This window comes from Hemitrygon akajei, chromosome 10 (assembly GCF_048418815.1).
Source record: "Hemitrygon akajei chromosome 10, sHemAka1.3, whole genome shotgun sequence".
In the NCBI taxonomy this organism is placed as follows: domain Eukaryota; kingdom Metazoa; phylum Chordata; class Chondrichthyes; order Myliobatiformes; family Dasyatidae; genus Hemitrygon; species Hemitrygon akajei.
Window position 1 is genome coordinate 178,093,565 of NC_133133.1, and position 24,869 is coordinate 178,118,433.

The window sequence follows — 24,869 nt, forward strand, 5'->3', positions numbered from 1 at the left end:
CCATGCTGGTTTGTTCAATCTTGTCCTGTGTCACCAAGTACTCCATAACTTCATCCTTAACAATTGACTCCAACATCTTCCCAATCACTGAGGTCAGGTTAACTGGTCTATAATTTCCTTTCTGCTGCCTTCCTCCTTTCTTAAAGAATGGAGTGACATTTGCAGTTTTCTATTCCTCTGGCACCATGCCAGAGTCCAATGATTTTTGTAAGATAATTTTTAATGCCCTCACAATCTCTACCGCTACCACTTTCAGAATCCTAGAGTGCAGTTCATCTGGTCTGGGTGATTTATGTACCCTTAGGTCTCTCAGCTTTTTGAGCACCTTCTCCCTTATAATAGTAACTGCACCCATTTCTCTTCCCATGCACCCTTCAGCATCTGGCACACTGCTAGTGTCTTCTGTAGTGAAGACTGATGCAAAATACTCATTTAGTTCATCTGCCATCTCCTTATCCCTGTTTATTTCTCCGGCCTCATTTTCTAATAGCCCTATATCCACTCTCATCTCTCTTTTATTTTTTACATACTTGAAAAAGCTTTTTCTATCTACCTTGATATTGTTTGCTAACTTGTTTTCAGATTTCATCTTTTCTCTCCTAATAATTCTTTTAGTTGTTTGCTGTAAGTTTTTAAAAGCATCCCAATCCTGTGTCTTCCCAATAATTTTGTTTTGTTGTATGTTCTCTCTTTTGTTTTTACATTAGCTTTGACCTCCCTGGTCGTCCATGGTTGTACTATTTTGCCATTTGAGTATTTCTTTGTTTTTGGAATACATGTATCCTGCACCTTCCTCATTTTTCCCAAAACTCACACCATTGTTGCTCTGCTGACATCCCTGCCAGCAGCTCCTTCCAATTTATTTTGGCCAACTCCTCTCTCGTACCACTGTAATTTCATTTACTCTACTGAAATACTGTTACATCAGACGTTACGTTCTCCCTATCAAATTTCAAGTTGAACTCAATCATATTGTGATCACTGCCTCCTAAGGATTCTTTTACTTGAAACTCCCTAATCGCCTCTGGTTCATTACATAACATCCAATCCACTGTAGCCGAGCCCCCAGTGGGCTCAACGACAAACTGTTCTAAAAAGCCATCTTGTAAGTATTCAACAGACTCACTCTCTTGAGATCCATTACCAACCTGATTTTCCCAATTGACCCGCATATTGAAATGTCCCATGACTATCATAATATTGCCCTTTTGACATGCCTTTTCTATCTCCTGTTGTAATCTGTGGTCCACATCCCAGCTACTCTTGGGAGGCTTGCATGTAACTGCCATCAGGGTCCTTCTCCCCTTGCAGTTTCTTAACTCAATTCACAAGGATTCAACATCTTTCGATCCTATGTCACATCTTTCTACTGATTTGATGCCATTCTTTACCAACAGAGCCACGCCACCACCTCTGCCTATCTTCTTATCCCTCCAATATAATGTGCAACCTTGGACATTCGGTTCACAACTACAACCATCCTTCAGCCACGATTCTATGATGGTCTCAACATCATACCTGACAAACTGTAATAGTGCAACAAGATCATCCACCTTATTTCTTATACTCAATGCATTGAGATATAACATATAATGACTGTTTTGTAATGTTAACTGCTGAGGTAATGGTTTCCCTGTAGCTGCGAAGTTTGGGTTATGACTAGAGCTAACGCGACTTTGGTATTCAGAGTTATCCAATGGGGAGAAATATTCTTTCTTGTGTGTCTGGGAACCGGGGCTTTTTGTGGGCTTTCGTTGGAGAAGGAAGAGGAAGGATGTGTGTGGAGAGCGCTGGTAGACCACCAGACGGCAGAGATTGGAATCTGAGGGTCCGGGGGTCAGTGACATTTTGGCAGAGGTCTTTTATGGAGGAATACCTGAGGCGTGAGCGCCAATGATTTTGTGCATGAACTATTTAATAAAAGTGGCACCTTTTTCTTTTATATTTTGTTTCTGTATTAACCACATAGTCAAAGTAAGAGTTATAAAGTGTAATCATTTAATCGCATATTGTGTACTGTCTGATATTTCGCATTGTGGGTTTGTACTGGGGTACATTACACGGCATCCACCCAAACTTGAATACCCTGTTTGGTGGGGTCAAAAGCTGATTCCCCTATACGAATGTGAGCAGCAAGCCTGGTGGGCTACAACACTTTGAGTACTGTATTTGCTACCCTTTTTGTTTCTGCATCCATGATGCACTGATACTCACCCTGCTGGCTTCAGTTTTATCCTATCACCTTCCTGACAGTCTGACTGCACACTATCTTTGCTTTTTTACCATCCTTCCTATCCTGAATCCCTTCACTTCGGTTCCCATCCCCCTGCCAGATTAGTTTAAACCCTTCCCAACAGCTCTTACAAACCTGCCCACGAGAGTATCGGTCCCCCTTGTGTTCAGGTGGAACCCGTCACTTTCAAACAGGTCATACCTCCCCTAGCATCTCCTACAGATATGACCCACACCCTCTAGCAGGAAAAACCTACCAGTCAGATCTCCTTTCAATTCCTCCACTCCACTCATCATCTGTGCCCTTTCCTACTGAATCCTTTGTGCACTCTCTCTATCAGAGTATTGTGAACTGTTCTTGATGCCCAACCTGAGGAATGATGTGCTCATTGATAGAGAGTTTCACACCAAAACCCAAAATGGTGACTCTTTATTCCTCTCCATGGATACTGCCTGACCTGGTGAGTTCCTCTAGCATTTTGTTAGTGTAGAAGGTTATTGTAGGTTACTGTAGGATATTGACAGGAAGCACTGTGAAGCAGTACACTTTTGGAAGATTGAACAAAGGTAGAATATAAGGTTATTGACAGAATTCCTAGCAATGTGAAGCAACAGATGGATCTTGGGGACCGCATCTACAGATCTCAGAAGTTCCCACACAAGTTGACTGGATGGTTAAGAAGGTGTATGGTGTGTTGTCGAAGGATTGAGTTCAAGAATCAAGAGGTTGCAGCTCTATTAAACCCTGGTTAGACCATACTTGGAATATTGTGTTCAGTTGTGGTTGTCTCATTGTAGGAAGGACATCAAAGCTTTAGAGAGGGTGCAGAAGAGATATTAGGATGCATAGAAAATAAGGTCACTCCAGAGAAAACAGACCCAGCCTGTGTGGTCTTTCCTTCTAACTCAATCATCCAGTGCCAGTAATGCCTTTGACAGAAGGTATGAAACCATCCTGAAGTTTGAACCTCTTCCCTTTCTTGTCACCTTCCAGTTGGTGATAAGCCCTTTCATTGGAGTTCCTGAATTGGGAATTTTGAGTTTTCAACACTGGGATGCGGGAATCCGCCTATGATGTGGGAATTCAGGAAGATACCCTCCATGGTTTGGACTAGGATGTTGTATTGAACCCAACACACAATAGAAACATAGAAAATAGGTGCAGGAGTAGGCCATTCGGCCCTTCGAGCCTGCACCGCCATTCAGTATGATCATGGCTGATCATCCAACTCAGAACTCTGTACCTGCTTTCTCTCCATACCCCCGATCCCTTTAGCCACAAGGGCCATATCTAACTTCCTCTTAAATATAGCCAATGAACCGACCTTAACTGTTTCCTGTGGCAGAGAATTCCACAGAGTCACCACTCTCTGCGTGAAGAAGTTTTTCCTCATCTCGGTCCTAAAAGGCTTCCCCTTTTTCCTTAAACTGTGACCCCTCATTCTGGACTTCCCCAACAGTATATGGATAATATTGATTCAGACCCTGATAAGATGTTTCAAATGCAAAAGGCTGTCCTCATTATTCCTGTAAGTTTGATTGTCAGCTGAGGTTGTCCTTGTAATCAGGGGAACAGTGATTGGCTCCATCTGATAGAGCAGATGGTGGCAGATTATCAGCTGTAAGGAGGGATCAGTCTGTCCTGCGCTGAGCCCTTGACCTTCTCGTTGCTGCCAGGAGTAATCTCACAAGACGCTTCATCCACACACGGCTGGATTTCTACAAACAGATTACCAGCCTCAGTGCCTGTGTAAAACACCTCTTTGAAAGTGTGGATGGGCAGTATATGAACAGCACACACCAGCAGAGAGCGGTTCTAGCACATTGTGGTGACTGACCACAAGGAGGCAGTTTGGCCCATCTACTCATTACCAGCCTGGTCACAATACCCAGTCTGCGATGGCCCGTTCTCCAGGCTACTTCTCTGTCTGTTAGTCTATGTACTGCTCAAACCAGGCGAGCTCCAATACTATGGATGTTGGGAGGTTAGATCCAGGGTTGGGTTTGTGGATGTTTTCTACCTATGCTTTATGGAAATTCTAGGCAGTTTGTAGAGTAGGTTCTGTGTTTTCTGTACTTCTGTGTGTGTTATTCAGAGAACATCCACAAGCTCACCCCTGGATCTAACCCCCCAACACCCATAGTACTGGAGCTAGTCTGGTTTGACCAGTACATAGGTTAACAGCCCACTGCATCCGTTTGTGCCATTCTGCCAGAATCCTCTTTAATTCCAATTCTGTGTCTCTAAACAGTCTGGGGCCTCAGAGACCCCCACTTTCTAGACCCACCCCTTCTTGTTTCCATTTATATCCAATAATATCAAAAACACTTCCACAATGCATACTAGAGCTAGCTAATGGGCAAGGTGATCATCAGGGACTAGTCTGGGCCAAAAGGCCTGCGTCTGCACCACATGTCACCCACTCCCCCACCCCTCGTACAGTGCTGTGCCATTTGCTGGTCTTTGCTGTGTATTGGCACTGTTCATTAGGCCATTACTAGCAGGGTGGGTGTGTTGGCACGATGCCATGTGCTGTTACTGGGGACTGTGTGTGTCTATATGTGTACACGTGTGTGTCTGTTGGTGTAACTGTGTGTGCGCCTGTGTGTTTGTGTAAGTGTGTGTGTATGTCTGTGTGTGTGTGTTTGTTTTGGCACGCTGCAGTGTGCTCTGACCAGAGATTATATGTCTGTGTCTCTGGTTGTGCTGAGGTGTTGGTGCTTTCTACAGGTGGCAGAATACGCCCGGAAGGACCTAAAGATAGGGCTGTCACTCTACAACACGAAAGGTAACGTCGGCCTGACCAACGCTTGGAACATCATTCAGAACGAGGTAGGTACAGTGATATAATACACTTTCCTCAAATACCACCCATTTCCCCTACCACTCGTCCTGACTCTGTCACTCCCCTACCCATCACCCTGATACTCCCACTCCCCCACCCCTATTCCTAACTCTCACTCCTCCCATCCCTTGTCCTGATGCTCTTAATCCCCCACCCATTGTCCACTGTCTCCCTCCACCCCTCGTCCTGACTCTGTCACTCCCCCACCCCTCATCCTGACCCTCACACCCCCACCCCTCATCCTGACTCCCTCTCCCCCACACCTAATGTGACTCTCAAACTCCCCCACCCTTGGGACGTAGGCGATGTGTATGGGGTCAGTGTGGACACGGTGTATCTGGGATATACGGTGTATATGGGGTCAGTGTGGACACGGTGTATCTGGGATGTGGTGTGTACGGATTCAGTGTGGACACGGTGTATCTGGGATGTGGTGTGTATGGGATCAGTGTGGACACGGTGTATCTGGGATGTGGTGTGTATGGGGTCAGTGTGAACACGGTGTTTCTGGGATGTGGTGTGTAGGGTCAGTGTGGACACGGTGTATCTGGGATATACGGTGTGTATGGGGTCAGTGTGGACACGGTGTATCTGGGATGTGGTGTGTATGGGGTCAGTGTGGACACGGTGTATCTGGGATGTACGGTGTGTATGGGGTCAGTGTGGACACGGTGTATCTCGGATATACGTTGTGTATGGGGTCAGTGTGGACACGGTGTATCTGGGATATACGGTGTGTATGGGGTCAGTGTGGACACGGTGTTTCTGGGATGTGGTGTGTATGGGGTCAGTGTGGACACGGTGTATCTGGGATATACGGTGTGTATGGGGTCAGTGTGGACACGGTGTATCTGGGATGTACAGTGTGTATGGGGTCAGTGTGGACACGGTGTATCTGGGATGTGGTGTGTATGGGGTCAGTGTGGACACGGTGTATCTGGAATGTGGTGTGTATGGGGTCAGTGTGGACACGGTGTATCTCGGATGTACGGTATGTGTAGGGTCAGTGTGGACACGGTGTATCTCGGATGTACAGTGTGTGTAGGGTCAGTGTGGACACGGTGTATCTGGGATGTACGGTGTGTGTATAGGGTCAGTGTGGCCACGGTGATTCTGGGATGTATGGTGTGAATCAGGTCAGTGTGGACACGGTGTATCTGGGATATACGGTGTGTATGGGGTCAGTGTGGACACGGTGTATCTGGGATGTATGGTGTGAATCAGGTCAGTGTGGACACGGTGTATCTGGGATGTGGTGTGTATGGGGTCAGTGTGATCACGGTGTATCTGGGATATACGGTGTGTATGGGGTCAGTGTGGACACGGTGTATCTGGGATGTACCGTGTGTATGGGGTCAGTGTGGACACGGTGTATCTGGGATGTGTTGTGTATGGAGTCAGTGTGGACATGATGTATCTGGGATGTGGTGTGTATGGAGTCAGTGTGGACATGATGTATCTGGGATGTGTGTATGGAGTCAGTGTGATCACGGTGTATCTGGGATATACGGTGTGTATGGGGTCAGTGTGGACACGGTGTATCTGGGATGTGTTGTGTATGGAGTCAGTGTGGACATGATGTATCTGGGATGTGGTGTGTATGGAGTCAGTGTGGACATGATGTATCTGGGATGTGTGTATGGAGTCAGTGTGATCACGGTGTATCTGGGATGTACGGTGTGTATGGGGTCAGTGTGGACACGGTTTTTCTGGGATGTGGTGTGAATCAGGTCAGTGTGGACACGGTGTATCTGGGATGTGGTGTGTATGGGGTCAGTGTGGACACGGTGTATCTGGGATGTGGTGTGTATGAGGTCAGTGTGGACACGGTGTATCTGGGATGTATGGTGTGAATCAGGTCAGTGTGGACACAGTGTTTCCAGAATGTGTGATCTATGTCAGTACAGTGTCCTCCATCCTGCCTGTGCCCTCTCCCCTCTCCCTCCAACCCTTCTCCTCTTCCCTCTCCTTGTCCCCTATGCCCTTTCCATCTCTTCTTTCCCACACTCTCTCTCTCAGTCTCCCCTTGTCCGTACCCTCACTGCCTTATGTTTCTTAAGACCATATGACCTGTCTGCCTCTCTCACAGTACGAGTGTTGTGGAGTAGACAACGCCACTGACTGGTTTGCCAGCGAGGGGACTAGAGTTCCTGACTCCTGTTGTCAGGAGTACAGTCAGAATTGTGGGCAGGGCGATCCCAGCAAGTGGTTCACCAAGGTTAGTTCTGTAACGAACCCAAGAACACTTTCTGTTGTGCTAAATGACACACCAGTAACATTCCCCTCTTGTGTTTCAGGGCTGCTATGATAAGATCGAGGCCTTTGTTGAACAGCAGACGGTTGTTCTCAGCTCAGTTGGGGTATGCATCGTGTTGATCCAGGTAAGGACGTTTCGTTAAGGGGCACCCATCTTCGGAGCCCATTGAGACCCAGGCTGCAGTCTATTCCCCAGTGTCTGGCTGTCTAGACTCTAGTCTGTTCTCAGTGCCTGGCTGTCTTGACTTTTAAAAGCTTACAGAAGAAAACTAAGAAGGTCATTAAGAGGGAAAAGATGAACTATGAAAGGAAGCTAGCAACTAATATCAAAGAGGATACTAAAAGCTTTTTCAAGTATATAAAGAGTAAAAGACAGATGAGAGTAGATATAGGACCGATAAAAAATGATGCTGGAGAAATTGTAATGGGAGATAAGGAGATGGCGGAGGAACTGAACGAGTATTTTGCATCAGTCTTCACTGAGGAAGACATCAGCAATATACCGGACATTCAAAGGTGTCAGGGAAGAGAAATATGCGCAGTCACAATTACGACAGAGAAAGTACTCAGGAAGCTGAATAGTCTAAGGGTAGATAAATCTCTTGGACCAGATGGATTGCACCCTCGTGTTCTGAAGAAAGTAGCTGTGGAGATTTCGGAGGCATTAGCAATGATCTTTCAAAAGTCGATAGATCCTGGCCTGGTTCCGGAGGACTGGAAGATTGCAAATGTCACTCCGCTATTTAAAAAGGGAGCAAGGAAGCAAAAAGGAAATTATAGACCTGTTAACTTGACATCGGTTGGGAAGTTGTTGGAGTCAATTGTCAAGGATGAGGTTACGGAGTACCTGGAGGCATATGACAAGATAGGCAGAACTCAGCATGGTTTCCTTAAAGAAAAATCCTACCTGACAAACCTAGTGCAATTTTTTGAGGAAATTACAAGTAGGTTAGACAAGGGAGATGCAGTGGATGTTGTGTATTTGGATTTTCAGAAGGTCTTTGACAAGGTGCCACACATGAGGCTGGTAAACAAGATAAGAGCCCATGGAATTACGGGAAAGTTACATACGTGGATAGAGTGTTGGTTCATTGGCAGGAAACAGAGAGTGGGAATAAAGGGATCCCATTCTGGTTGGCTGCCGGTTACCAGTGGTGTTCTTCAGGGGTCTGTGTTGGGGCCGCTTCTTTTTACATTGTATATCAGTGATTTGGATTATGGAATAGATGGCTTTGTGGCTAAGTTTGCTGATGATACAAAGATAGGTGGAGGGGCCAGTAGTGCTGAGGAAACAGAGAGACTTGGATAGATTGGGGGAATGGGCAAAGAAGTGGCAAATGAATTACAATGTCGGGAAGTGTACGGTCATGCACTTTGGTAGAAGAAATAAACAGGCAGACTATTATTTAAATGGGGAGAGAATTCAAAGTTCTGAGATGCAACGGGACTTGGGAGTTCTCGTGCAGGATACCCTTAAGGTTAACCTCCAGGTTGAGTTGGTGGTGAAGAAGGTGAATGCAATGTTGGCATTCATTTCCAGAGGAATAGAGTATAGGAGCAGGGATGTGATGTTGAGGCTTTATAAGGCACTGGTAAGACCTCACTTGGAATACTGTGTGCAGTTTTGGGCTCCTTATTTAAGAAAGGATGTGCTGACGTTGGAGAGGGTTCAGAGAAGATACACTAGAATGATTCCAGGAATGAGAGGGTTAACATACGAGGAACGTTTGACCGCTCTTGGTCTGTACTCCTTGGAGTTTAGAAGAATGAGGGGGGTCCTCATAGAAACATTTTGAATATTGAAAGGCGTGGACAGAGTGGATGTGGCAAAGTTGTTTCCCATGGTGGGGGAGTCTAGTATGAGAGGACATGACTTGAGGATTGCAGGGCGCCCATTCAGAATAGAGATGCAAAAAAATTTTTTTAGCCAGAGGGTGGTGAATCTATGGAATTTGTTGCCATGGGTGGCAGTGGAAGCCAAGTCACTGGGTGTATTTAAGGCAGAGATTGATAGGTATCTGAGTAGTCAGGGCATCAAAGTTATGTTGAGAAGGCGGGCGAATGGGACTAAAGGGGAGATTGGATCAGCTCATAATGAAATGGCGGAGCAGACTTGATGGGCCGAATGGCTGACTTCTGCTCCTTTGTCTTATGGTCTTATGGTTTGGACTCTGGTCTGTTGTCAGTGTCTGGCTGTCTAGACTCCAGTCTGTTCTCAGTGCCTAGCTGTCTGGACTCAGGTCTTCTCTCAGTGTCTGGGTGTTTAGACTCTGGACTGTTCTCAGTGCCTAGCTGTCGTGACTCCAGTCTGTTCTCAATGTCTGGTTGTCTAGACGGCTCCAGTGCAACAAGATGTCTTGGCACAGTGGACCTGGAGGTTGAAATTGTTTTGTTAGCCCCTTATGTGCAGAGACCCCTAATACTCTGCAGATCCCTCCCCTCACAGACTTATCCCTGCCCCAGCTCCCAATCCTCAAACATCTCCCCTTACCACGCCATCATTTAGTGGGATCATGTCTGGCCACTTCCCAATACTGATCTTGCCGCTAACATTTCAGCGTGGTCTGTTCTGATAAACCATCCCTCCCCCCTCCCCCGAAATCCTACTCTGGGCATGACGGACCAGGGAAATAGCACAGGCTATTGGTCCAGACATCTTAACCTCTATCTGTTTCCTCTCCTTAAGCCCATCACCTCTACTGGGGCATAGACTACCAACAGCAGCTCACCAAAATCCTGTCCTCAGCCAGTCTTTCACGTTGCACTTGATTAATATTCTTGCGGGCAGGTTTACAAGAGCCGTTGGGAGTGGTTTAAACTAATATGGCAGGGGATGGGAACCAGAATGACAGAGCTAAGGTTGAGGCAACAGGTTTACAAGTAGGTGAAACGTGTAACATGAGTGTAAGGAAGGACAAGCCAATGACTGGGTACAAGTGCAGACAGAACAAAGAGTTAAATTGTACCACAGAGACAAAATTCAAAAGGGTGAAGAATGCAGGACTGAAGGTGCTGTATTTAAATGCGCGTAGCATTCGAAATAAGATGGATGGACTCGTGGCGCAACTAGAGATTGGTTGGTACGACATGGGCATCAATGAGTTGTGGCTGAAAGAAAGCCACAGTTGGAAGCTTAACATCAAAGGATATACTTTGTATCGAAAGGACAGGCAGGAAGGCATAGGCGGTGGTGTGGCTCTGTTGGTAAGAGATGGTATTACATCTTTAGAAAGAGGTGACATAGGGTCAGAGAACGTTGAATCTTTGTGGGTGGAGTTGAGAAACTGCAAGGGTAAAATAAATCAATATGGGAATCATATATAGGCATCCAAATAGTAGCCAAGGTGTGGGTGGAGATGATAATAGGAGCTGGAAAAGGCATGTAATAAGAGTAATGACACAATTGTAATGGGGGACTTCAATATGCAGGGGAATTGGGAAAATCAGGTTGTTGTCAAATCACAAGAGAGAGAATTTGTTAAATACCTTGGAGGTGGCTTTTTAGAACAGCTTCTGCTTAAGCCTACTTGTGGAAAGGTATCTTAGATTGCATGCTGTGTAATAACCCAGATCTTATTACGGAGCTTAGTGTAAAGGAACCCTTCCTTAGGAGGCAGTGATCATAATATGTTTGAGTTCATACTGCAGTTTGAGAGGGAGAAGCACAAGTCACATGTATCAGTATTGCAATGGAATAATTGAAATTGCAGAGGCATGACAGAGGAGCTTGCCCAGGTGGATTGGAGGAGGATACTGGTGGGGATGATGGCAGAGCAGAGATGGCTGAAGTTTCTGGGAATAGTTCACAAGGCACAGGGTAGATATGTCCCACAGAAGAAGTTGTTCTCAAATGGCAGCGGTCGGCCTCCATGCTGACAAGGCAAGTTATGGACTGCATAGAAGCTAAGGAAAGGGCATATAAGGTAGCAAAAGTGAATGGTAAGTTGGATGATTGGGAAGTTTTTAAAATCCAACAAAAGGCAACCAAAATAGCTATAAGAAGGGAAAAGATGGAATATGAGGACAAACTAACCAATATGATAAAGCAGGATACTAAAAGATTTTTTCAGAGATTTAAAGAGTAAAAGGGAGGTGAAAGTTGATATTGGAGCACTGGAAAGTAATACTGGTGAGGTAGTAATGGGGGACAAAGAAATGGCAGAGGAACTTAATGGGTACTTCAAAGGTTTCAAAGGTACATTTAATGTCAGAGAAATGTATACAATATACATCCTGAAATGCTTTTTCTTCACAAACATCCACGAAAACAGAGGACTGCCCTCATAGAATGAATGACAGTTAAATGTTAGAACCTCAAAGTCCCCCTCAGCTCCCCTCCCTCTCGCGCGTAAGCAGCAGCAAGCACCTCCTCCCACCGGTAAAAACAAAGCATCAGCACCTGCCACTGAACACTCAAGCATGAACAAAGCAACAGCAAAGCCACAGTCTTGCAGTTACCCCAAAGACTATGTGTTCACTCAGTCTTCAACATACACAGGCTCTCTCTCTCCCTAATAAGGGAGAAAGCGGTGTTTCCGTTTCACAGCGAGAGGGGAGACATAACAAACAACTTGCTGGCTTACGATGTTATAAGTCCATTGCATCACTTTTTCCGAGCTCTGTGCCCAAAGATCTTGGGTCTCTGGGCTCACGGTCTTAGATCTTCCACCTCCCACGACACACCTATCTGCCCAGACACTGACCGTCAATCCACCCGTCTCCAGAGCCACGAAATCTCGGCCCTCCGAAGGCAAGCCCTTGGCATGCCAAATAACGGCCAGTCGTGAAAACCTGAGAGCAGGTTCCATTCCCACAAAGAACCAGGGTTGCATGAAACTCCAGATCACGGTCCTCAAAAGAACCCGGAAAGAGATAATTAGAGATATTAAAGATGGAAATTGAGCTGTTTCCAAAGATGCACGCAAAGGAGTCGCCATAGGTGCCATTAATCCTCCTAAGCTCCTTTGTATAGTCTTCACTGTAGAAGACACTAGTTGTGTACCAGAGGTCCATGAGTGTCAGGGAGCAGGAGTGAGTGCCATCGCTTTTACAAAGGAAAAAGCACTAGGCAACCTCATAGGTCTTAAGATGGATAAGTTACTTGGACCAGATGGACTACATCCCAGAGTCCTGAAAGAGGTTGCTGAAGATATAACAGATGCATTGGTTGAGACCTTTCAAGTATCAATGATTCTGACATGGTCCCGGAAGACTGGAAGATTGCAAATGTCACTCCATTCTTTAAGAAGGGAGGAAGGCAAAAGAAAGGAAATTATAGGCCAGTTAACCTAACTTAGTGGTCGGGAAAGTGTTGTAGTCTATTATTAAGGATGGGTTTAGGGGTACTTGGAGACTAATGATAAAATAAGTCAAAGTCAGCATGGCTTCTGTAAGGGAAATCTTGTCTGACAAATCTGTTAGAGTTCTTCAAGGAAGTAACGAGCAGGGTGGACAAAGGAGAGGCAGTAGATGTCATTTACATGGATTTTGAGACGGCATTTGATAAGGTGCCACACATGAAGCTGCTTAACAAGATAACATCGTGTGGTGTTACAGGAAAGATACTGGCATGGATAGAAGAATGGATGACAGGCAGGAGGCAGTGAGTGGGAATAAAAGGGGCCTTTTCTGCTTGGCTGCCATTGAGTAGTGCTGTTCCTCAGGGGTCAGTGTTGAGACCACTACTCTTCACATTGTTTGTCAATGATTTAGATAATGGAATTGATGGCTTTGTGGCAAAGTTTGAGGATGATATGAAGATAAATGAGGGGTTAGGTAGTGCTGAGGAAGCAATTCAATTGTTTGCAGGACTTACACAATTTGGAAGACTGGGCAAAAAAGTGGCAGCTCGAATACAGTGTTGGGAAATGTATGATAATGCACTTTGGTAAAAGGAACAATAGGAGAATAGATTAGGAGAAGGTGCAAAGAAATGGCAGATGGAATACAGTGTCAGGAAGTGTATGATCATGCACTTTAATAGAAGAAATGAAAGCGTTGATTGCTTTCTAAATGGAGAGAAAATACAAAAAACTGAGGTTCAAAGGGATTTGGGAGTCCTTTTGCAGGATTCTGTAATGGTTAATTTGCAGGTTGAGTCTGTGGGTGAGGAAGGTAAATGCAAAGTTAGTATTCATTTCAAAAGGACTAGAATATAAAAGCAAGGATGTAATATTGAATTTTTATAAAGCACTGATGAGGCCTCACATGGAGTATTGTGAGTTGTTTTGGGCTCCTTATCTTAGAAAGAATGTGCGGAAATTGGAGAGGGTTCAAAGGAGGCTCATGAAAATGATTCCAGGATTGAATGGCTTGTCATAGGAAGTGCATTTAATGGTTCTGGGCTTGTATTCACTAGGATGCAGAAGAAAGAAGAGTGACATCATTGAAACCTATTGAATGATGAAAGGCCTTTATAGAATGGATGAGAGGATGTTTCCTGTGGTGAGACAATCTAAGACCAGAGGGGCACAGCCTCAGAATAGAGGGATATCTTTTTAGAAAGGAGATGAGGAGGAATTTCTTTAGCCAGATAATGGTGAATCTGTGAAATACATTGTCACTTGCAGCTGTGGAGGCCAAGTCTTTACGTATATTTAAGGCAGAGGTTGATAGATTCTTGATTGGTCAGAGCATGAAGGAATATGAAGAGAAGGCAGGAGATTTGGGCTGAGAGGGAAATGGATCAGCCATGATGAAATGGCAGAGCAGACTGGATGGGCCAAATGGCCTCATTCTGCCCCTACATTGTATGGTATGGTGACTATTATCTAAATGGGGAGAAGGTTGAAACCTCAGAAGTGCAAAGGGACTTAGGAGTCCTCGTGGAAGACTCCCAGAGGTTAATTTAAAGGTTGAGTCTGCGGTTGGCATTTATTTCAAAGGGAATAAAATATAACAGCAAGGAGATAATGTTGAGCCTTTATAAGACACTAGTCAGGCTACACTTGGAGTACTGTCAACAGTTTTGGACCTCATATCTCAAGGAGAATGTTTTGTCATTGAAGAGAGATCCAGTGGAGGTTCACGAGGATGATTTCAGGAATGAAGGGTTTAATATATGAGGAGTGTTTACCAGCTTTGGGCCTGTACTCATTGGAATTTAGAAGAATGCCGGGGGAATCTCATTGAAATCTACCAAATGTTGAAACGACTAGATAGGGTGGATGTGGAGAGGATGTTTCCTGCAGTGGGGGTATCAAGAACCAGAGGGCAGGCTCCAGGTTTAGCTCATCTTCTTGGTGTATCTTCCTCTCTTGGGGATGCAGCCTGTTGTCATTTCTGTAGCTCTGGGCTTTTAAGGGATGGGGTTTGTAGCCCCATGCCCAACCCTCCTCCTTTCACAGTCAGGGTTGGGACTGTCCATGGTGAAGTTACCCCTCTCTACCTGTAATTCCAACAGAACCCTGAACTGGGCAGTTGCCTCTCCCACTCAGATTATCTCCCCTGGGTCTGGGCATTATCAAAATCTTCCCTAATTCAGAAAATTGAACATCATGTGACTTGCAACCCACCATCGGTGACACCAGTGAAGAAGCTGCGGGGGTGTGTCTGGTTGGAGAGGAATGGGTCAGAAACATCATGGTAGGGTGTTGACTTTGGTCCTGTTTGGATCTTTTCCAGATTCTCGGAATGGCTTTCTCAATGATCCTGTTTCATCAGATTTCCAGAGGTGGTAAAAAGTACAAGGCCTAGTCTGGTGTGCACAGGGGTCATGGCTTCACCAGCTGTGAGTGTTGTCGTCAGACATCGCCCCTCACACCTCAGCCTCACCTCGCTGCTGCTTCAGCAGGGAGCGTTCCTTCTCTTTTGCCAAAGAAAATTTTGAGCTCTGTCTTCTTCTGTATGATGTAGTGACTGTGGTCAGTCACGTTCCAAACCCAGGTCGCTGAGTCCACCTCTTCTGTCTGCCACCAAACCCGGAAGGTTCTCTATACACACCATAAATCCACACCCACAAAGAAATGCCACTCTTGCCCTGCCTACTGGATGTGAGACTGTGGCCACCGCTCTTGGTTCTGCACTGGCCTGTTGGTGCCCACATTGCTCTCTGCCTGTTCAGAAGCCAGAGTGTCCCAGGCTCGGATGGCTTGTCCATTGCAGGCAGGAGGGAGATGACTCTGGCCAAACTTCTAGAACACAGCCCAGCAGAGACACTGAATGATTCTTCTATAACTACTTAAGGAAGGGAATCTGCTGGGGTGAGGGTTCATTCTACTCTCGTGGCCAAGGGTGGTCCAGTCTCCTGCTCCAAACCTGAAGAATGTGGTGGGGTGAGCGTTCATTCTACTCTGGTGGCCAAGTGGGCCCATTTTCTTGCTCTAAATCTGATCAAACAACTGGTTGCATCTCTCTCTGAGATCAGTCAGGTCAACACATCTAATCATCAGTGGGTCACTTTTTACAAATAAATGAGCAACTTTTTTAAAGGTAGATTAGGAAATACAGTTTATCTTTGGGAAGCATTTTGTACCCTGTTAAATGTTTTATATTTGGGCTTTTCTTGCTTCACTTCCCCACCACATCCACAATGTAATCTTTCAGAATAAAGTTCTGGGATCATGTTTCACAGAGTGCTGAGAGCAGAGTGTGGCTGTTGTTATACTGTTGTCGGAACTGACGAGCCAAGGGTGAGTGTGACAGTCAGTCTGAGGGGGTGTGTGACGGTCGATGCAAGGGTGAGTTTGACAGTCTAAGGGTGTGTGTGACTGAGGGTGTTTATGACTCAGTCTGAGGGTATGTGTGATGATCAGTCTGAGGGTATGTATGTCGATCAGTCTGAAGGGGTGTGTGACGGTCAGTGTGAGGGTGTGTGACATTCTACATGCATTTGTGTGGGTTAGTGAGTGTGTGCCTCTAATCGACAACTGGTCACTCAGTTTGTAGTGAAACCAGGAAAAGCTGTGACTCAGTGTGAGTCCGGAGGGCAGCGAGAGTCAATGTTACGGGCGAGTGGAGTTCTCCAGTCCTGACCTGACGCCGATTTTTCCCGTCAGAGGTCACTCGGCTGATTTGCCCACATCCCTGAAGTTACAACATCCTCTTCCCTTCCTTACCTCACCCCCACCCTCTCTCAGATCCACAACATTGAACTGAGAGCTGGCAGGATTCCCATCAACTTCCCCTCACCCACATACTGGGGGGGGTGGCAGTTTACAGCAGCCGATTAACCCACATGGTCACAGGGAGAACGTACGAACTTCACACAGATAGCACCAGATGTCGGGGCTGAACCCGGATTCCCGGACTCGGTGACCCCTACCCACTGCTAACGTTGGGTTGTCCAGTTCCCCTCAGGTTCCGTGCTCCTGAATGTGATGCCTTCAAGATACTACCAGAGATACATTCATCAAACCCTGTGTGTTAGTGAGTGATTTAACCAGGGACATTATGGTCCACACTGATTTCCTGGTGCCGAGTTCCAGCAAGGGAAACCACAGCAATTTGGCTGAAGTTCCTTCTGACCGTAATCATCCCCACACACCTTGCAGCCTCTCCCAGAAGATTCACCCGGAATCTCGGCTGACGATTCCTTCGACCGTAATCATCCCCACACACCTTGCAGCCTCTCCCAGTTGATGCACCTAGGATCTTCCTTAGTACCACGTAGACAATTATCTTCTGTATCCGGACAATAAAGCACCCTAGTTTTACAGTTTGGCCTTGTGTTTGCTGGTTTCTGGTTTCCGATCAGCTACTTGGACTATCGTCCTTGGTGAGTTTATATTCTGGGGAATTTGTTCTTTCTTACATTTTATTTCATGGCTACAATACATGTCCTGTATCCACAGACGTTCCTGGAAAACACATCCTCCATCCAGGACATTCCTGGAACACACATCCCTCATCACTGGACGTTCCTGAAACTCCATAAAACATAGGGGCAGAATTAGGCCATTTGGCCCATCATGTCTGCTCTGCCATTCAATCATAGCTGATCCTTTTTCTTTTTTCTCCTCCTCAGCCCCACTCCTCAGCCTTCTCCCTGTAACCTTTTGGTGCCATGTCCAATCAAGAACCTATCAATCTCTGCCTTAAATACACCCAACAATCTGGCCTCCACAGCTGCATGTGGAAACAAATACACCACCCTCCGCATCTCTGTTTAAAAGGAAGCCCCTCTATCTTGAGGTTGTGCCCTCTTGTCCTAGACTCTCCCACCATAGGAAACATCCTTTCCACATCTACTCTGTCCAGGCCTTTCAACATTAGAAAGGTTTCAATGAGATCCTCCTTCATCCGTCTGAATTCCAGCGAGTACAGACCCAGAGCCATCAAACATTCCTTGTATAATAACCCTTTCATTCCTGGAATCATCCTTGTGAACCTCCTCTGGACCCTCTCCAATGCCAGCCCATCTTTTCTAAAATGAGGGGCCCAAAACTGATCAAAATACTCAAGCTGAGGCCTTACCAATGTCTTATAAAGCCTCAGCATCACATCCTTGTTCTTGTATTCTAGGCCTCTTGAAATGAATGCTAACATGGCATTTGCCTTCCTCACCAACCTGCAAGGTAACCTTTAGGGTATTCTGCACAAAGACTCCCAAGTCCCTTTGCATCTTAGATTTTTGGATTTTCTCCCCATTTAGAAAATAGTCTGCACATTTATTTCTGCTACCAAAGTGCATGACCAACATTGCATTTCATTTGCCACTTTCTTGCCCATTCTCCTGATCTGTCTAAGTCCTTCTGCATCACTACCTGCCCCTCCACCAATCTTCGTATCATCTGCAAACTTGGCAACAAAGCCATCTATCCCATCATCTAAATCATTTATATACAGCATAAAAAGAAGTGATCCCAACACTGACCCCCAGGAAATACCACCAGTCACTGACAGCCAACCAGAAAAGGATCCTTTTATTCCCATTCACTGCCTTCCTCCAATCAGCCAATGCTCTAACCATGCCAGTAACTTCCCTGTAATACCATGGGCTCTTGTTTGCGGCACCTTGTCAAAGGCCTTCTGAAAGTCCAAATATACAATATCCACTGCATCCCCTTTATCTATCCTACTTGTAATCTCCTAAAAGAATTCCAACAGGTTCGTCAGGCATGAATTTCCTTGAAGGAAACCATACTGACTTTGTACTATCTTGTCTTGCGAACTCTATCACCTCATCCTTAGCAATTGACTCTAACATCTTCCCAACCACTGAGGTCAGGCTAACTGGTCTAAAATTTCCTTTCTGCTGCCTTCCTGCTTTCTTAAAGAATGGAGTGACATAGAAACATAGAAAACCTACAGCACAATACAGGCCCTTCAGCCCACAAAACTGTGCCCAACATGTCCTTACCTTAGAACTACTTAGGCTTATCCTCTATTTTTCTAAGCTCCATGTATACATCCAGGAATCTCTTAAAAGACCCGATTGTTTCTGCCTCCACTGCTGCCGCCAGCAGCCCATTCCGGGCACTCACCACACTCTGCGTAAAAAACTTGCCCCTGACATCTCTGTACCTATTTCCAAGCACCTTAAAACTGTGTCCTCTCATGCTAGCCATTTCAGACCTGGGAAAAAGCCTCTGACTATCCACACAATCAATGCCTCTCATCATTTTATACATCTCTATCAGGTCACCTCTCATCCTCCATCGCTCCGAGGAGAAAAGGCCGAGTTCACTCTCCCCAATCCAGGCAACATCCTTGTAAATCTCCTCTGCACCCTTTCTATGGTTTCCACATCCTTCCTGTAGTGAGGCGATCAGAACTGAGCACAGTACTCCAAGTGGGGGCCTGACCAGGGTCCTACACAGCTGTTACATTACCTCTCGGCTCTTAAACTCAATCCTACAATTGATGAAGGCCAATGCACTGTATGCCTTCTTAACCACAGAGTCAACCTGCGCAGCAGCTTTGAGTGTTCTATGGACTCAGACCCCAAGATCCCTCTGATCCTCCACACTGTCAACAGTCTTGCCATTAATGCTATATTCTGCCATCATATTTGACCTACCAAAATGAACCACCTCAAACTTAACTGGATTAAACTTCTCAGCCCAACTTAGTATCCTATTAATGTCCCACTGTAACCTCTGACTGCTCTCCACACTATCCCCAACACCCCTAACTTTTGTGTCATCAGCAAATTTACTAAACCATCCCTCCACTTCCTCGTCCAGGTCATTTATAAAAATCACAAAGAGTAAGGGTCCCAGAACAGATCACTGAGGCACACCACTGGTCACCGGCCTCCATGCAGAATATGACCCCTCTACAACCACTCTTTACCTTCTGTGGGCAAGCCAGTTCTGGATCCACAAAGCAATGTCTCCTTGGTTCCCATGTCTCCTTACTTTCTCAATAACCCTTGCGTGGGTTACCTTATCAAATGCCTTGCTGAAGTCCATATACACTACATCTATGGCTCTATTTGCTATTTTCTAGTCATCTGGCACCATGCCAGAGACCAATGATTTTTTTAAAAGATCATTTCTAATGCCACCACAATCTCTAATGCTACCTCTTTCAGAACCCTAGTGTGCAGTTCATCTGGTCTGGGTGACTTACATAACTTTAGGTCTTTCAGCTCTTTGAGCACCTTCTCTCTTGTAATAGTAACTGCACCTTCTCTTCCTTCACACACTACAGTATCATGCACACTGCTAGTGTCTTCCACAGTGAAGACTGATGCAAAATACTCATTTAGTTCATCAGCCATCTCCCTTGTCCCCCTTATTATTTCTCCTGCCTCATTTTCTAGTGGCCCTATATCCACTCTCATTTCTTTTTTATTTTTAACATACTTGAAAAAACTTTTACTATCCACTTTGATATTATTTGCTAGCTTGCTTTCATATTTAATCTTTTCCCTTCTAATGATTCTTTTAGTTGTTCTCTGTAGGTTTTTAAAAACTTCCCAATCCTCTAGCTTCCCACTAATTCTTGCTTTCTTGTATGTCCCTTTTTTGCTTTTACAATAGCTTTGACTTCCCTGGTCAGCCATGATTGTACTACTTTACCATTTGAGTATCCTCATTTTGGAAAACATGTGTCCTGCACCTTACTCATTTTTCCCAGAAACACACACCATTGCCGTTCTGCTGACATCCCTGCCAGCAGCTCCTTCCAATTTACTTTGACCAACTCCTCTCTCATACCACTGTAATTTCCCTTTCTCCACTGAAATACTGCTACGTCAGACTTCACTTTCTCCCTAACAAATTTCAATTGGAACTCAATCATATTGTGATCACTGGTTCCCAAGGGTTCTTTTACCTTAAGCTCTCTAATTGTCTCTGGTTCATTACATAACACCCAGTCGAGTATAGCTGATACCCTAGTAGGCTCAGTGACAAACTGCTTTAAAAAGCCATCTCTTAGGCATGCAACAAACTCATTCTCTTGAGACCCATTACTAATCTGATTTTCCCAATTAACCTGCATGTTAAAATGTCCCTTGACTACCATAACATTGCCCTTTTGATTCACCTTTTCTATTTCTGGTTGTAATCTGTGGTCCACCTCCCAGACAGTGTTGGGAGGCCTGTAGATAACTGCTATCAATGTCCTTTTACCCTTGCAGTTTCTTAACTCAACCTACAAGGATTCAACATCTTCCGATCCTATGTCACATCTTTCTACTGATTTGATGCCATTCTTTACCAGTAGAGCCACACCACCCCCTCTGCCTACCTTCCTATCCCTCCAATATAACACACATCCTCCATCCAGTACATTCCTGGAACTGGGATTTGTTTATTGTCATGTACTGAGATACAATGAAAAACTTGTCTTGCATTCTGTTCATATGTTCAGATCATTACACAGTGCATTGAGGTAGAAGAATAACAGAATGCAGACACAGAGGAAGTGCAGGCTAACAGAAAGGTACAAGACTAGGACATGGTAGATTGTGAAGTTAAGAGTCCATCTTGTACTGGGGAACCATTCAATAATCTGGTAACAGCAAGGTAGAAGCTGTCTTCTCATGGGCCACTGTCCTCTCCTATCATTCCTTCTTCAAACCCTTAACTTTTCTACCTATCACCTCCTAGCTACTTGTTTCATCACCCCTTACCCTCACTGTGCTTCACCTATCAGCTGCCAGCTTGTAAACCTTCCCTTCCCTCCACCTTATTCTCACCTCTTCTCCCTTTCTTTCCAGTCCTGATGAAAGGCCTCAGCCTGAAACACCGACTCTTTAATCCTCTCCACGGATGCTGCATGACCTGCTGAGTTCCTCCAGCATTTTGTGTTTGTTGCTCTGGATTTCCAGCATCTGCAGAATCTCTTGTGTTTGTGATTCTCTAGGTAAACCTGCTTCTCTCTCTGGTGTGTCCTGCCCAACTGAAGCCCAGCCCATCCAAGATGCCAGACCAGGGGTGTCACCAGGAGGAGAAACCTTGTAATTAACAGCAGCACACACAAAATGCTGGTGGAACACAGCAGGCCAGGCAGCATCTATAGGGAGAAGCGCTGTCGACGTTTCAGGCCGAGACCCTTCGTCAGGACAATTAACAGCAGATTTGCTGAGGAGTGCTCATTCCCTGAGCCCTGTTCCTCAGGTCCACAACTCACAGCCAGTGAGAAGCAGCTGGGAACACCAGTCACAGCTCAGCTGCAGGACTGGACATCTAAAGTCCAGCTATGCCTGTGCCAAGCTGGTCCACTACATTCCAACATTGGCTCTTACCTATCCAAACTCCTGCCCAGATCTCAGCCAGCTGATCAGACCACTTTCAGTCATTTCCATGGATGCTACTCAGTCTGTTGAATTCACACAGATCTCAGGCAGCCGATCGGTCCACTCTCAGTCACCAACAGAGTGCTACCTGCTCTCCATAGATGCCACCAGCCCACTCTTGTCCATACCTCATCTTAACATGGGCCAAGAAGCCAAATTTCAGCAGTGAGGTGACATTAGGGCAAAACAAGTCTGAGTGGTATCAGAGGTTTGATAAAACAGATACAATGACATCGGTGAGAAACCGCTGCGAGAGTCTGACCTCTGACCTCACAGAGCAAGGTGGGAGCTCTGGCACCTAGTGCTAGGACTGCATTGCCGGAATTCCTCAGAAAGTGACCTGGGCACAACCAGTGACTGTCCATCATACAGTCAAGGATGGGATATTCACTGATGTCTGCCCAATGCTCAGCACCACACCACACAATCCAGCGAAAGAAGCAACTCATGCTTCATCCACATTAAGATGACATTCAGGCAATCTTTTAATATTCCTGGAACCAAAAAAGCCAGAAAAAGACTCCAATTACACAGAATTCAACTTTCCAGCAATGAAAGGGTTAAGGTATAAGGAATTTTTTTTTGATAGCTCTGGGCCTGTACTCATTGGAACTTAGAAGAATGAGGATGGATCTCATTGAAACCAACCAAATATAGAAGGGCCTAGACAGAGTGGATGAGAGGGTGTTTTCTATAGTGGGTGAGTTGAGGACCAGAGGACACAGCCTCAGAACAGGGGGGGGCATCCATTCAGAACAGCGATGAAGAATTTCGTTAGCCAGAGGGTGTGGAATGTGTGGAATTCATTATCACAGACAGCTGCAGATGCCAAGTCTTTGGGTATATTTAAAGTGAAAGTTGATAGGCTCTTGATTAGTCAGGGTGTCAAAGATTATGAGGAGAAGACAGGAGAGGGATAATAAATCAGCCACGATGGAGTGGTGATGCAGACTTGATGGATGGACCATGTGGCTTTACCACCTAACCCTAACATTCAATAACTCTGTCCCTCGCCCGCTGCAATGTCCTGGGGGTCAATATTACCCAGTAACTGGACCACCTACACACTGAGGTGTAGCCGATACCCGATACACTGAGGGAACTCACCCTCGGTCAGTGTCCAATACCCGATATCCGATACACTGAGGGAACTCACCCCCGGTCAGTGTCCACTACCCGATACCCGATACACTGAGGGAACTCACCCTCGGTCAGTTTCCACTACCCGATACCCGATACACTGAGGGAGCTCACCCCCGGTCAGTGTACACTACCCGATACCCGATACACTGCGGGAACTCACCCCCAAGTAAGTGTCCACTACCCGATACCCGATACACTGAGGGAACTCACCCTCGGTCAGTGTCCACTACCCGATACCCGATACACTGAGGGAACTCACCCCCGGTCAGTGTCCACTACCCGATACCCGATACACTGAGGGAACTCACCCCCGGTCAGTGTCCACTACCCGATACCCGATACACTGAGGGAACTCACCCTCGGTCAGTGTCCACTACCCGATACACTGAGGGAACTCACCCCCCGGTCAGTGTCCACTACCCGATACCCGATACACTGAGGGAACTCACCCCCGGTCAGTGTCCACTACCCGATACCCGATACACTGAGGGAACTCACCCCCGGTCAGTGTCCACTACCCGATACACTGAGGGAGCTCACCCCCGGTCAGTGTACACTACCCGATACCCGATACACTGAGGGAACTCACCCCCAGTCAGTGTCCACTACCCGATACCCGATACACAGAGGGAACTCACCCTCGGTCAGTGTCCACTACCCGATACACTGAGGGAACTCACCCCCGGTCAGTGTCCACTACCCGATACCCGATACACTGAGGGAACTCACCCCCGGTCAGTGTCCACTACCCGATACCCGATACACTGAGGGAACTCACCCCCGGTCAGTGTACACTAGCCGATACCCGATACACTGATGGAACTCACCCCCGGTCAGTGTCCACTACCCGATACACTGAGGGAACTCACCCCCGGTCAGTGTCCACTACCCGATACACTGAGGGAACTCACCCCCGGTCAGTGTCCACTACCCGATACCCGATACACTGAGGGAACTCACCCTCGGTCAGTGTCCACTACCCGATACACTGAGGGAACTCAACCCCGGTCAGTGTCCACTACCCGATACCCGATACACTGAGGGAACTCACCCCCGGTCAGTGTACACTACCCGATACCCGATACACTGAGGGAACTCACCCCCGGTCAGTGTCCACTACCCGATTCCCGATACACTGAGGGAACTCACCCCCCGGTCAGTGTCCACTACCCGATACCCGATACACTGAGGGAACTCACCCCCGGTCAGTGTCCACTACCCGATTCCCGATACACTGAGGGAACTCACCCCCGGTCAGTGTCCACTACCCGATACACTGAGGGGACTCACCCCGGGTCAGTGTCCACTACCCGATACACTGAGGGGACTCACCCCGGGTCAGTGTCCACTACCCGATACACTGAGGGGACTCACCCCGGGTCAGTGTCCACTACCCGATACCCGAAACACTGAGGGGATTCACCCCCGGTCAGTGTCCACTACCCGATACCCGATACACTGAGGGAACTCACCCTCGGTCAGTTTCCACTACCCGATACCCGATACACTGAGGGAACTCACCCCCGGTCAGTGTCCACTACCCGATACCCGATACACTGAGGGAACTCACCCCCGGTCAGTGTCCACTACCCGATACACTGAGGGGACTCACCCCCCGGTCAGTGTCCACTACCCGATACCCGATACACTGAGGGAACTCACCCCCCGGTCAGTGTCCACAACCTGATACCCGATACACTGAG

At 46.5% G+C, this 24,869-nt stretch overlaps 1 protein-coding gene across 4 annotated transcripts in view; it reads left to right on the forward strand.

Moving 5' to 3' along the window:
* Positions 1-24,869, forward strand: part of LOC140735013 (tetraspanin-9-like) — a 161,609-nt gene that overhangs the window by 118,867 nt on the left and 17,873 nt on the right. For 3 of the 4 annotated variants that reach the window (XM_073059844.1, XM_073059845.1, XM_073059842.1), the window contains 4 exons: positions 4,964-5,065; positions 7,168-7,296; positions 7,376-7,459; positions 14,958-16,992. In XM_073059844.1, coding sequence (XP_072915945.1) covers positions 4,964-5,065; positions 7,168-7,296; positions 7,376-7,459; positions 14,958-15,029 — 387 coding nt within the window. In that variant the 3' untranslated portion in view covers positions 15,030-16,992. Of the gene's footprint in view, positions 1-4,963; positions 5,066-7,167; positions 7,297-7,375; positions 7,460-14,957; positions 16,993-24,869 lie in introns of those variants that run through there. The other variant, XM_073059843.1, reaches the window with a different exon arrangement.